Genomic DNA, 15162 nt, shown 5'->3' with positions numbered 1-15162 from the left:
CCATTCAGTGCATTGACTCTTTGCTAAGTATGAATATACCAATAAAGGTACATGCATTTATACACTTAATGTTGGTGTACAGCAGAATCTATATATCTATATATAATATATAACATATATATCTACCTGTGCTCAAGTCTGATGTATATAGCTGTAGACATCATCATCATGTCAATGTGAAAACTGATGATTAAACCAAGTGTTTCCTAATTACCATGTGCATTTTGTATTTTCATATGCTGTACAAAAATAAAACAATGCACAATTCAGTGAAAAATAACCTTGTTTGTGCCACAAATTTTAATGCTTTTAGATTGCGGGAAGAATAAAAAATTGAAAATTAAAGTATATGAAAGTATTCTGATTTGTGCCCCAAATCGAACCAGATCTTCAGTAATTACACAACTACAAGTGGATGTCCAGAGATAAAAGATGTCTAAACAGATGATTGACATGAATTTGTCAGAAACAAAAATGGGAATTAATAATAATCAAAATTGAATAGGCATGTGCCCTAAATGATAATCTCTTCTTGAAATATTTTGATACTGATTCAACAAAACTGGCCAAAATTTCATTTATAAAATGCTATAAAAATATAAGCTAAAGCTAAGTTTCCACTGAGAAATTGCCAAAACAATCACAGACAATAACTGGAATGGGTACCATGATCAGTATTTGGATGTCAACTTAATGCAACAACTGGCTTCAGGAGCCATGATGCCAACACCTCTGTATTCACAATACACAACCTGAAAATCTGTTTTAATTCAGGTTTGTATGTTCAGTTTACCTGAATAATAGAGCAATACATATGTTAGAGCTAATTATAACTTAATAATGACCTGTCAAATATCACATTTGAAATATCATGGTCCAATATTGCACAAAACCATTAGATCTGTAAGGGAATGTGAACCTTTTTTTGCATAGTTGGGTTTGGGTGCGCTTTAATGTATTAAAACGGAACAGTTCTCCTTTACTGAAGAGTGTAAATGGCAACAGCTCCTCCTAGCCTAGCTGTGCTAGAACTGTGAATAGCTGACACAGCTATCTCTCTCTGAAAAATGAGAAACCATTTATAATTTATTGAGCTGAAAAGGAGTTACACCTACTTTTAACTTTAACACATAGGAGAGCATTCATAAAAGAAGTCCAGCAGCAAGTAACATTAAATTATGTGGTAACAATAAGTGCCTGAATATTTGTTGTGTTTCAGAACATGATGAGTCAAACAGTAAGAGAAATCTTTTGATATGCCCACAGATTATCTCACTGCAGCATTAATCTATCCCTTTTACATACTGGGGGTGGTTGAAACCATTTCAACATAATTTATTTACCGACAAATAAAGAATGAAATTTTAACTGATATAAAATACGCCTTCCAAAGTTGAAATCTGGTTACCTTTTGTGCCGTAACTGCCACCACTGCAAGGTCCTTCCCAAATCTAGCCTGGTCTTCACCAAATATTAACTGACCATATGCCTGAACAGATTCATTATAAAATTTAACCCATTGTTAATACTTCATTAAACTGAAATTAATTTTACAAGTATGACTTAACATATCTGCTCTGTGTCATAAAATAATCAAATGTTGTAAGCGTTTAATGCAACAGTAAAAGAATAAGTAGCACACATTTACAGTCAAGTTAGCATTTTCCTGCCCAACCCCCATAGAACGATCACAAATGTGTCTTTATTACCTTTTCACCAGGGCATGGTATCACTCTGCTGTCTTTACAATCATTCATTGTAGTATTTCCAATAGGAAAGTTGTCTAAATACACATACACTGTGCCTTGTTCAGCTGTTTAAAAAAATGCACACATATTAATAGCCGTCAAATGATATATTACATGCAGGTCAATTCAGTAAAGAAAGGAAACAGATTTGAAAACTTTCCTGCTTCAATAAAAATTTCTAAGAAAAATTCAACATCCAATACTTGAATTTTACCTTCCAAAACTAATTTCCAATATCCTGAATATTCCAATATTCCAGAATTCCAAGGCTAAATACGCCATTCAAAATTGCTCTATTCTCAAAACTAATAAGATGAGAAAATACCTCCTTCCAGCTCTTCTGTTATGTCGTCTGTTCGCAGTGGTGCAGACAACAAAAAGTCATCGAGACCATCACCATTTAAATCTGCAAACTAATACAAGAATATCATATGTGACAACCTGTTGACTTGGGAAATTTCATTTATACTTCAAGGAATCTGTGTACATGTAAGTGCAATTACATTTAGAGCCTTGCACAGAATGTAAATATCAACTGAAAATGCCCATACAATTCTATATTAAAAATCACCAAGGAAATAATGGCAACACAATTAATATGGCCCATTAAAAGTATTTATCCTGCTATATTCTACAGGATATTTATGTCTTACCTTCACAGTGACTCCAAATCTGTCAAATCTTCTATCACCAGAGAAAGATGTTACTAGTCTCTTGTAGTCTCTAAGAAGGTTTGAAACATTATACACCAAAACCCCTCCTGCCTGGTGAAATGGTACTGAATACCCCACGACTGAACCTTGGACATCTACAAAACAAAGTGATAGCTCTGTATGTCACAGAACTGCTTCATTTAATGTTTTCTCATAATTGCATTACTCGGCAGTGCATGGATTTAATGCCAACCTTCTAATTTCTATGTAAATTTTCTGTAGCTTGCAGACTTTTCATAGAAATTGGCAAGTTTAACTATGACAGAGATTTTGGCTGTTTTATATTTTACAGATCATGTTTTCAATTTATTTTCTAAACTTAATTTCTTTTCAAAAAAACAATGCAATTCATTCTTTATAGCAATGGTATCACTTATATTTCATCAAGTATTTTAATCTTTTTCTGAAGAAAAAGGGAAAACATTAGTGATCATAATTACCAATATCTGGAATGCCTATTGCTAACATATCAGTATACTTTTCAAAGGGTGCTCCCACACTAAAACTACTGCCCAACTTGGCATGCTCTTCACTGCCAATAAACGAGTATGTCAGCTTGTATGTAGGCAACACATATATGTACAACTTCCCCACACTTTGTTTGTCCTTGGCATTAAAACTGCAGTTAGCTCTGAAATGCAAATAATAAAGAATTTATATCTTCTAAGTATTTAAAAAAAAAAACACCTGTTATAATTCACAAAAAAAAGAACATCTGTTCAGGAATAAATCAATACTGTTTTTGGAAGTCAATAATGGTCAAAGTGCATGCAATTCATGAATTAACGAACTTACAGGGCACACTTCCTGAATGTGGGAGCTCCAATCATCAACCAGTTGCCTGCTAGACTAGTTTTCTTCACTGCAACACTGTATCCAAACCAACTGTAATCCTGAAGTGAAATTGTTACTGTGGATACCGAGTCTGCTGACAGCCATAAACATGTTTGATCCCTTATATTTGCAGTTGAAGGTGTAATTATTTTGCATGACATTTTTTTTCTTTAAATGTGACAAAGATACTGGTATATTGTAAAGCACTGGGCATAAAACTAAAAGATTTCTGTGTAAAAAGTGAAGACTGGTAGAGAAATGACCTTGCAAAAGTGTTCTGAGAAATGAAAGAGCAGATTCTTAGATATACCTGTTCACCATTCTGTACCCAATCAAACTTCCCACCTGTTCAAAAATAATATGAAAGAAAACTGTTTAGTTCCCTGTAATATTGCATTCAACATGAGAATTACTCAGAATGAATACAACAGATGTGTAAATCATCTGATCACTCACAACTCACAATAACACTACAATTCATCTATTTGATCAGTTCTTACTTTTTCAGTGGTAAAATAATATAACTTAATTAAAAATGTGCGTACTATCAATTTTTCCCTTCTTTGCCAAAATGACAGTCACTTTGCCTCTTTGTTCTCCACCCCCAGGAGCAAAAGGAGAGCCAATAACAAGATCAGCAAACCCATCACTGTTCACATCACCCCCAGATAATGTCCATCCAAAGTTGCAGTAGGTCTCCTAAGGTCATTTTGAAAAAGAAAATATTATCCATGTAACAATTTATCTTTTCACCAAAAATAATGATCCATGAAAGTTATTTATTTGTGATGTACAACTCATATGACCAATGCCATTAATGTTTACAGTCCTGTCACCTGGTTGTCTTTGTATAAGGTGTTAAAAGGACAAGTTCTCACCTGGCAAGAGTAGTTCGCACTTGGATCCTGAAGTACTATGCCAACTTTAAGTGGTCCATAATAAACATGGACTGAACCCTGACAAAAAAGAAAAAAGGAATTTTATTGAGCACTGACCAACACTTCATAATATTCTTTTTTCAAAACCTCTTAGCAAAGAATCAAATACAATCATATGATGATACACATGATGATACACAACATTAGGCCATTTGCAATGATACAACAATATAATTTAAAGGCATGGTTTGCCACAGCTTTACCATAACATTAAACAAAAAATCTTAAGTTTTACTCACAGAATATTTAAGAGAATCAGTAAGGTCTGAAGGTGCACTGACAGCTAAGTCATTAATCCCATCAGCATTCAAATCCACTACAGCAAGAGCACTGCCAAACCGTGAATGCTAAAAATAAAAAAAAGATAAATGAATATATATTTTTTGCACCTATGCTAAAGTGCTAAAGAAATCAAAAATCACATTTTAAGGTCAAGTGAAGAATTGAGATAATATGCTAGGAAATCTAGAGTTTCTTTTATTTTGCCACAGTTTAAGGAGGCTGGTATAAATACAATAAAATATTTATAGCATTTTGGAGTAAGCCAACACAATTGCAATATATGGTTTAGTCTCCCAATAAAATATTCACAATAATATCATTGCATATTAATACTGCCAGGATAAAACTCAGCCTTGGCGTCTCACCCTGCCACATAAAGCTGGACACTCAATGGTGATGTTGGCTTCCTTATTAAGATCTAGATCTTTCTTGGGAAGACCATTTGGACCACCTGAAATAGAAGTCCAAAACAGAATTGTTCTGAATTCAATAGTGTTCTTTCTGGTAATTAAATTTAATGCTAAAACGTATATCTTCACATATGAGATGATCAATGTTCAGAGTTAACCAGATAAGTTACCTAATACAATGTACACCCTGCCAGCCTGATAGTTTCCTTCCACACTATAACCTGGGGATCCCATGATTAAGTCTTCATAACCATCATGATTAACATCTCCATTTAAAAGTGACCTGAAGAAAATTTTGAACTGCATTTTATCTAAATTTCTAATATTGGTCAATTTTTGGACATTCTTGGTAAAGGTTTCTGTACATCTAGACGAAACACAACTGAAAAACCAAAAATTTCCCTCCAAAATACAACCATTTCTGTCTCAAAAAAAAAAAAAATCTGAAACTGGAAACCAATAGCTCTTGAAACAAACAAAACACTTCCATGCAATACTGACCAAATGCCACCATTCCCCTCCGTACAATTATAAAATAATTTTAAAATCTATTCTTATTTTATGCATTTAGAGTTTGAAATCATAATAAAAACCATCTCACCATCCTAATCTAGCATATGTGCTATTGACTCTGTATACAGCTTTGGGCTGGACCTGTTTGGGCTGTGCTCTTATTGTTGAATCTGAAATCTTTCTTGTGGCTAGTCTAAGTCGTTTCTGAAAAAAATAATAAAAATTTAAAAATTAAAAAAAGAAAAGAAACTGCCTGTTTATATCTTAAGAAATAATTGTCAGAATACAGATTATTGCTAGTTATATTGTTCACAGAAACATTACAAAATATCAAGTACCTTAAGTTCCATTCCTAATGTCAGATAAGCACCACGTTTGGATTTCCTCACTAGCACATCTTTTGGGGATAAACCATGCATCAAAGGTTTAGAAAAGAAACCATTTTTCACTTTCCTTTTATCCAAAAATGACTTTGAAGTATTGCCACAATTTATATAAAGAGGATTTTTTGGAATTTGACAAGATCTGAAATAAATAAGATTAGCAGTTATTCTGAACAAAAAAGCCCTTAAAACACATAATGTATACAAGTATGTTTTAAAAATCCAAAAACTGTAAATTTAAAATTATTGGCTGCAAAAGACAAAATAATGTTTGAATAATTGTATGGTCAATTAAAAATGAACCATTTAAAAGAAGCTCTTTAATTTATATGGATCACAAGTTTACATGACTGTACAAAGTCTAAGCTTACTCAGTTCCATTCTCCAACATGTACAACGTCGTATGCCACAAGTTGTCAGTCCACGCTGCCATGTCATCTATCCCTCCTAGGAAGAAGTCATTCAACATGCTTAACATGAATGGACTTTTTTCTGCATAAGTGGGGAACAACTGAAACATGCAAGTTATTATTCACTTAATCAAAAGACAGAAAATTTACTTAAATAATTTCAATCTAGGGCAAATTTTAGACCCCATTTCCATAGATTTTAGATCGATCTATCCCTGTGGGGAGTCTCACTAGATTACTGTCAGGTTAGCCGGCTTAAGCGTCTGTCCCGCCTACTAAAAGCTGTAAGGGGGTAATTAACTATGGTGCGCGCTCGGCTGACTGCAATTTAGCGTGAACCTCAGGGAGTTAGGTCGATCTAAATCTTAATCTCTGGATCAATCTAAATCTCTGGGAATGCATCCTTAGACAGTTTACACTGACATTAAAGGCCTACTATGCTCTAGGAACACAGAGCGTTCAATGCTTTTTTTACAGTATAAAAACTATAAATCGACGTCAAAAAATTGTTCTTTTTAAGTTTTAGAGAGAGAAGATGAGATTTAGATGAAAAAATTCTGATTGGTCAGTTTCAAGTGACGTAACCTGGGTAGTAGCTTCCCACAGCTGTACTAGTAATAGTATATACTATGCAGTAGGTGACTAAACATCCAGGTGTCAGAAAAACAAAATGCCGCAAAGTTGTGTTGCTCCCGGGTGCCGTAATGTAGGTTACGATAAGAAAGACATCTGCTGTTATATCCTGCCTGCGGATGCCGCAAAACGTAAAATTTGGCTCAATTCTCTGAAGTTAAAAAATCCCAGCACAGTGTCAAAACACGCGAGGATCTGTAGCGACCACTTCGAGCCGGAATGCTTCGTACGTGACCTGCGAGCTGAATTGTTCGGTGAAAAAGCACGGAGAAAACTAAAAGATGATGCTGTACCCAGTATATTCGATTTTTCGGAGTACCAAAATGCGACAGTAAATGCCAGAGCGCTGCCGACGAGAGTCTTACCTGTAGGATGTGTGCAGGACGTTGTCGAATTTTTTGGTTATGTTAGTGAAAACTTTAATATTAACATGATAGTGGAATCAAATTTTTACTCGACATACTGCTGCACTGATCACGTGTAAGGCGGAAGTAGCGAGGTAAGTTGCAGAGGTGTGAAATGTAGTGTCCGATGCTATCAGTGCGATATCTTTGGCCTTTTGTCCACTGACCTGGCTCTCCTGGAATGACACTGGTAAACTGCACGGGTGTGAAAAATAATGTTAGCTGTCACACCTGCATGTATTAGGTAACTTTCTCTTATCAGTCGGGATAAGAACGTTCAGCCGACGCGACAGATGGGCATGTGTGAAAAACTATGTTCGCTGCCCTGCTTCCAAACCTTTACTGTTAACATAGTTTTGGTGTATTTTGTTGGTTAATAAATGATAACCACGTAGGGAATTCATCTTCTTTTGTGTATCTATCTTCAAAAATTTGAATTTATAAATGATCATGTAGTAATCAATTGCGTGTATCGCTTTTAGTTTGCTGAATCGAATATGGCTTTCTGAGCCTCGACGCAAGTGACGTCACTCGCCTCAAAGCGCCACCACGCGGGAGTATCGTAAACTACATTCACACCTGCATAAAATCGGCTTTAAAAACTAAATAAACGTAAGAACTTTTTTTTTCATTACTCAAAAATGACTTTTGGGCACCTAATGGATAGTTTTAACCCGTTTTTTCATCACAGTATACCTTTAAATGTGTATGAACACACATGTGTACAGGTATAAAACTGTTTGGGTTACTATTTTTGAATTATATATAAAAGAAACCTCATCATTCTGCTAACTTTTAGCATCTGAGCAATAAAGTACAAACTGGGTTTATACAAGGTCTTACAATGTATAAACATGTACTTACTTTAGAAACTGCCAACTTTTCTCCAGCTCTTTGAAAAAGAAAAATATATACATTATCTTAAAAACTACATACTTGAAAGAAAGCATAATCATATTAAAAACATGCGTTTTGAAAACTTTGAATTGTTGTTAGGATCAGTTTGAAATGTTTGCTTTAGCTGTATCTCAATTCTAAATGATATCAGTAAATAAATGGCCTACCTGGCAAGAAACATCAACACAGAACATTCCAGTATGGTGTCAGCAGTCATTCTGCCATCTCCATAATATATCTTATAAATATTTTGGAGATCGAAAGTAGGTACATACCTAGGAAAAGGCAGGTAAGGATGTCAAAATCTATGTAATAAATAAAGCATTTTCATTTCTAATGCTATCAAAATAGTTCACAAATGTGTTGTACATTATAAACACATTTAAATTAACAATTTAATGTGATGTATATTTATATAAGTTGTAAATGCCTTTTTGCATTTAATAATGAAATTTGATGACGTGTACTACTCTTCAAAATCTAACCAATGGCCACCAAAACTCACCAATTCTCTAAAGAGTGAATATACTGTAGCTTGATTTCAAATAGGTTTAATATGTCCCCGCCTAAAACAAGGATATGGGAATTAAAAAAGAAGTAAAAAAACTTCTGAATTTAATACAATCTTAAAAATAACTTCATTTAACTCTTATCATGACATAAATGATGATGTTTAATTTTCAACTTCTATTAAGATCACTGCATAAAATGGTACTTGTTAAAATAGGCTATCAGATATTTCTTACCAAAATCTCCCACATTATGAGCATCACCATATGAGCCATGGAAATCAATCTAAACACAAATTGAAATGTTCTTATAAAATAATAACAGTCACTTTAGATTTTTCAAACAAGCCATTGATTACCAGATTGAACTTGAATGTTTACAGATAATGTATATTCACCACTAACACTTCATATATACTGACATTCCTGTGTTCCTGAAAAACTTTGGACACCAGCCTGATTTTCTGTCTGACATAAAAACATCTCTATGTCAGACATTTTCTGATCATGTCAGACATTTGAAAAGCATGTCATTTTTCATGTTTTAATTGTAAAGACAAGCCCAATGACAGCCACACAAAAAAGTGCCCACATCAAGTTCACTGGGAAATAGTGGCCTCATTTTTCAGCATGTCAAATAACATACATGTAACGTTTTCTTTTTTAACATTTTCATAATATGTATTTGCAGTTTAAATTAAGTGGGTAAAAGGCAGATAGTTGTCTGAATAATTGTACCTTTTGGGAAAATGTTCAAAAATTAATAATTGTACTGAGCAAAATAATAATTGTACTGCACGGAAAAATCTCTCTGTGCAGAACAGATTAATTGTACTGAATGAAAAAGGAAGGGAATTTCAGTGTGAATTGTGAAAAGAAAATGTCATAGTTTTGTAATTCATTTTTACTTTTCAATGAGTAAACCTAGAGTACTACCTTCCCCATTGTTTCTAGGAATCCTTGGTCTATTCCCAGACTGTGCCATGTGATGTCTGCTATCTGATGGCTCACAAAGCCCAACATGAACACAATTAGCTTCTCTGTATCCTGGGAGCAAAATTAAATATATATAGAGAGAAAAACTGACTTACTTTTATCTTTATATTTTCTTTATTTTAGTATCTTATATGTTTTCTGTTAGAAACAAAGAACACAGCAACTCCTACTTAAATATAAAAAATGTTCAGCTTGAGGTGAATTTTTTTTGCCAGAAAAAAAAAATTAACAGAGAGAGAGAATTCACTACTGTACTAGTACTTCACATGTATACACTCCTTTGACTTACTCTTTTCCAACTCAAAACCCACCTCAGTATTTCTCTGTGAATTCATCCTTTATACTTATAGAAATGGAAGGAATTAACCATTATAAAAAAAAAAGTGTCCTTACCTGGTCCCATGGATATGGATATTTTTGCCTGATGTAGTTGATGGTCACATTCAAGAATGGGGCCCAGTGAGTGTCTTCTGATATGTCATGGTACCTTCCTGAGAGTTAAGTTTAATTTTTAATTTATAATATCTTAAATAAGAAAAAAATGGAATCAAAACCTTTTGAAAAAAAATAAAAATGTACAATAATTTTGATATTTTTCTACAACATTAAAATATGAAAGGTAAATAATCAAAGAAGTTCTATATATTCATATTCTAGTTACCTTTGAAACATAAACTGTCAAAAAAAGTGTCTGGATAGGGATTGCCTGCTTGAAAAGCATCTTGATGTTTGACCATCATCTGGATTTTATAAATATATAAATTTTGCAGTTATACATCTATAATAAACCATAATAGTTGTCTTTCGAAAAAAAAAGCTTTTATATATGTTCCTTATACTGTTATTATACATTCATGCTAACATGCATAACATTTGGTAAAAATGTATTTTTAAAATATTATTAATCTGTTGAAGAAACTATTTTAACACTGGCCACAGAATTTGTATGGGCTAGCAGTTAAACATGTAAAAATACAGACAATCATGTTGATCAATATGGTCCTTACCGTTTTGTAATCCCCTCTTTTAGTCTTGCCATTGAAATATTCTAAGGCTCTATGAGCTACAGTATATGCAGAAAATAGAACAAGTATACACAAACATACATGATACCAATAATATTAGTTTTTTTTTCACAAATATTTTTCTAAATTATTAATTATTATACATATTTATATACTAATTATACTTATTATTATTATTATTGTTATTATTTTATATTTCCTTCGTGTGCATTATACATTGTCAGAGAATATATGACTGGATAAAATTTAACAGTTACATGTAAGTGCAGGAGCCTTGGGTTGGGGGGGGGGGGGGGGTCTCCCGCCCCTCCGGCCACATATATCATATGGTGTGCACAATTGCAAAAAGAAAAAACCCAATTTTTTACCTATCTCTGTGTGCGTTGTCAGGCCACAACTATGTATTAATGATGAACAGAGGAGCAAAACGAAGATACACTCTGTAACCATCAGCATGTAAACACTGCACTTCATTTTTGCAGAGATTTTTTTAATAGTCACATGCACTAATAATCAAGAAAAGCCTAATTCGCTGTTTGAAGGACGTTTCTTAAGAAAATTACAAAGAGCGACTAAAGATAAATAAACATAGATATAGAACAATACATGTGAATTTGATTTTGTCAAAATGTTACATATTGAAAAGAAAACATTTTAAAACTGTAGTTCCCTTCTCGTTTCAATACATTAACCTTTGTACTTGACGTCAAACAAATGCTTTTGAACACGAATCATGTCGGCACCGCAAAAGCCTTGGGAGCGAGGACATGGACTTACTTCCACCAAACCCACTCCAGTAAATTCAAGGTTTGTGAAAGGGTCTAATAATTGTCCAAGAGTTTCTTGTACGAATGTGGATAGTTCTGAAAATGTATATTTGATGTGGATAGGTAATTTCTGTCATTGATCCACAAACGGTCGAACGTGGTTTCGGGGGTGGTTTCAACTTTCGAGTTCAACTGTTGTTGACCAAACAGCAGCCACTCGCGAGTAAATAGCACGAAGAGTTATGTCTTCATGCTGCCTAGTAAACTACAGAGACCGGCAGGTACATGTAAATGTGATGAACTGTAGCACAGAATCTAATACTGAGAGATTCATGGGACACCCACCCATGACGTTTGTTTTGGTTCAGAATGACACATACAATACTACTACTACTACTACTACTAGCACTATGTACAGTGTTAACAACCTGGTTCAAGGTGACAGTTTACCAAAGTAAGGTTTGAGACTTGGGGCACTGTCATAAAGGACTGCTGGCTATCCACTGCAACTCCAGTCAACTAGCTTCAGCTATTAATTTTCATTGTTGCCATTGAAAATTTGTTTGCGAGGAGCGAAGGGGGGGGGGGGGGGGGGGGGACTTTGGAACATCCGCCCACTTTAAAATTGTTTATCATGGGTTGGATGTGGTGACAGTGGCAATGTACTGCCAACAGTGTGAGAAGTCAGATTGAAAGCACGTGGTCACTTTAAGTAAATCTTGAAATTTATTAGATTTACCAAGACATGATAAACGTGATGATTACGTACCAGTTACAAAAATAAAATAAAATAAAAAATAGCACCATTTTATAATTGATTTTATCTTTTATTTTTCAGGGATGATGTTCCCAGACCCACGCCAAACAGGGGGACACTTTCAAGTTCAAGATCAACATCAGCATTGGGAGACACAGCTACACCAAGAACACCCCCTGCCCCTCCTCCTAGATCACAGAATACTGGGTTAACACCACGTTATGGAGCACTGGGCTACGGTGGCAGTGGTATGGGCTATGGCATGGGATACGGAGGGTATGGTGGCTATGGCAGTAGTTATGGAGGACTATATAGTCCCTATGGCTCCACGGGGTTATACGGTGGCTATGGTGGACTGAGTGGAGGTTATGGAAGATTTGGCACCGGCTATGGTGCAGAGCAATCAACATTTGCCAGGATGGCTGAGGAAAGTTCAAGACCAGCTTTCCAGTCTATAGAGAACATTGTCAGTGCTTTTGGTTCAGTAGCCATGATGCTGGACTCCACGTTTTGCGCAGTGTACAATTCATTCCGAGCTGTGATAGGTGTTGCAGATCATTTTACACGAATGAAAAGCCACTTTGCTCAGATATTTGCTTCTGTTGCCTTTATCAGACCCTTTTTATGGCTATGGAGGAAACTGAGGAGCCTTCTTGGATTTTCACAAAATGTTAGCTCTGAGGATGCTTGGACTGAAGTGAACAGAGCAGGCGCTTCATTACCACAGGATGACAAACAGAAGTCTAGCTGGCCAATCTTGTTGTTTTTTGCTGTGATTTTTGGAGGACCATGGCTTATCTGGAGACTGCTCTCATCAGTTAAAAAGAATGAGGGTAAAGTTGTTTGGTAATTTTAATGCTTAGACTTTGTGAATGATTTATACTTATTACATTTGAAATGTTTTGCTGAAAACAGACGTATCAAATTTTTTTGCAAGTGAAAATGACCAGAGTAATTTGTAGAATTTTTTTTGGATACATGTGTATGTGGCATCACTTAGTGTACTCCTAGCAGATGTGCTGTTGGATAATAGTGACAATTTTCAAAATCACTTTTGATACATCCATTTCAGTTTTTACTTATGTGAGGTTTGTCATATGTTATTTAATTCTAGGTCAAGAATGGGCTAGTGGTGAGGATGATCACTTTGAGGCGGAGGCTGAGTACAGTTTTCAAGGAAGGAGTGAAGACGAGCTATCTTTCCGTGCTGGTCAGAGGATTAACATTGCTCCCAAGGGTAATTTTTTTCAATAATTCAAAAATTGAAAAGAGATTGAAAAAGAACTTTTGTTTATTGAGCTATTTCTAGCAGTTTATTAGATAGTATCGGAAAGGACAAGGTAATTTTTCTCACGTAATAGTTTACATTTTCATCTATGAATATTATTTCTTTTGTTAACAGAACTCCAGCCCAGGATGCGAGGTTGGCTTTTAGCAAGTGTTGATGGAAAGAGTGAAGGTTTCATACCTGTCAATTATATCAAAAACCCTAGAAAAAGAATTGGAAGAAAGAATGCTCGCCAGCAACAACCAGCACAACCTGTTAGTTCCGTTGTAGATGAGGAAAGACTATTAAACGATGAGTTTCCACAGAATGACTTGGAACAGGAACAACAACAGTTTGCTAGTGCTTTTCCCACCCAGACTAAAGATGAGGATAAAATTGCTGCAGACATTTTGGAAGATAACAGTTCAGAATTGCCTAGTCGAGCAGACAGCTCATAACATTGGTCCTATGGCAGAATCTATTTATATGGTTGTCTGACCACATGCATTAGCCAATGGTAGAAATAATAGTTGCCAAAGTCAGAATCAGAAGGAATTTTTTTTACAGTTCATACTTACAAAATTTCCATTTGTATTCAACTATACAAATTACGCATACAAGCTTTCGGGAATCCATTTCCACTTAAAATTTTCACAAAAATGATTAAATTGGTAATCATATAATCCATGTTGCTCAGTGCTTTGGCACCAATGCTATGTCATTTTCTTGATTAAACAGCTTGCTTACATACTTCTTTTGAAGTATCCAACTTTCCTGTCTTTTTCTTTGTACATTTTACTTTTTGCATCCTCTTTGAAACAAAGATGTCACCTCATCATTGTCTCTTTTGCAATACCAAGCTTTTCTTGTCAATGAAAATGAATATTTTGAATTATCCATTTATGTTATACTGAGATAATGAGAAAATTACGGTACTGAAGAAGACTTTGCAGTGAGGTGGAAATGTTGTGATGTTTCAACGCAAGATCCAGTGTTAGATTTCATTTTCTCAATAATGATGTTACTGATCAAACACACTTGGTTTTACCAGTCGGGATTCCCCTGACCAGTAAAATTTTCATGGACCAGAAAGTTCACTTGATTCAAATACTGTCATTTTGAATTGACATTTTGTTGGGCAAAATCTTTTGATATGGCAGTTTTTGTAACATCTATCCAAATGCCTGGCCATTTTTCAAGTTTTCAGCATGTGTGCCATTAGCACTTAAGCTATTCAATCATATTATGGGCTTTATAAAATCAGCGTTTGTGGGACACCACATTACATCAAAGAAAATACCTAGTTAACTGTTGGAACCATCTCATGTGATTGCGTGCCATTTTGAACTATTACTTAATTTTAAAGCTATTTTCATTCCTTTGTATACATTATTTTGGCAAGTTCTGTTATATCTTGCAATACCAACTGGAGTAGAGGAACAGAGTTAATATACCCCAAATTACAACCCAGTGTAATTTACTGAAAAGAATGGTTCAATAATAAGCAGAAAGAAAATATACCAAGATTTTAGTGTCTAAAATTATCTTGTGACCTCATCACAATCCATGTAAACCAACCCCATTCCATCACTTCTAGAGCTTTGTTCATCCATTGACACTTAATTTTGACAATCTTTGTTTAGTAGGTTTGATGCAATACACAATTTCAAACAGAC

General features: G+C 34.7%; 2 protein-coding genes across 3 annotated transcripts; one reads left to right on the top strand and one right to left on the bottom strand.

The window, feature by feature from the left end:
• Window positions 1-265: 265 nt before the first annotated feature.
• LOC106165615 (phosphatidylinositol-glycan-specific phospholipase D) lies at window positions 266-11350 on the bottom strand. 2 transcript variants are annotated; one of them, XM_013543870.3, is made up of 25 exons: window positions 11064-11350; window positions 10678-10733; window positions 10332-10410; window positions 10064-10161; window positions 9611-9721; window positions 8912-8960; window positions 8671-8731; window positions 8333-8440; window positions 8133-8160; window positions 6193-6332; window positions 5777-5963; window positions 5527-5642; window positions 5096-5208; window positions 4881-4966; window positions 4473-4580; window positions 4174-4251; window positions 3841-3994; window positions 3606-3640; window positions 3257-3354; window positions 2902-3092; window positions 2402-2556; window positions 2074-2161; window positions 1710-1813; window positions 1409-1489; window positions 266-1060 (listed from the first exon to the last, which is right to left on the bottom strand). In XM_013543870.3, exons 1-25 carry the CDS (start codon window positions 11167-11169, stop codon window positions 980-982), a joined length of 2511 nt encoding a protein of 836 aa, XP_013399324.1. In that variant the 5' UTR covers window positions 11170-11350; the 3' UTR covers window positions 266-979. The 2 variants fall into 2 exon arrangements, with proteins under 2 accessions (XP_013399324.1, XP_086855539.1); XM_086999413.1 differs by lacking the exon at window positions 10678-10733 and having other exon boundaries at window positions 11064-11211.
• An 18-nt stretch (window positions 11351-11368) lies between these two features.
• Window positions 11369-15006, top strand: LOC106165616 (peroxisomal membrane protein PEX13). Its single transcript, XM_013543872.2, has 4 exons — window positions 11369-11502; window positions 12301-13052; window positions 13334-13456; window positions 13622-15006. The coding sequence occupies exons 1-4, from the start codon at window positions 11429-11431 to the stop codon at window positions 13942-13944; spliced, it is 1272 nt and encodes a 423-aa protein (XP_013399326.1). The 5' UTR covers window positions 11369-11428; the 3' UTR covers window positions 13945-15006.
• Window positions 15007-15162: the final 156 nt, after the last annotated feature.

This window comes from Lingula anatina, chromosome 1, assembly GCF_051362555.1.
Source record: "Lingula anatina isolate TDL-2025a chromosome 1, LinAna3.0, whole genome shotgun sequence".
In the NCBI taxonomy this organism is placed as follows: Eukaryota; Metazoa; Brachiopoda; class Lingulata; order Lingulida; family Lingulidae; genus Lingula; species Lingula anatina.
The sequence above is the reverse complement of the archived record's forward strand: the minus strand, read 5'-3'. Positions and strand labels throughout refer to the sequence as shown.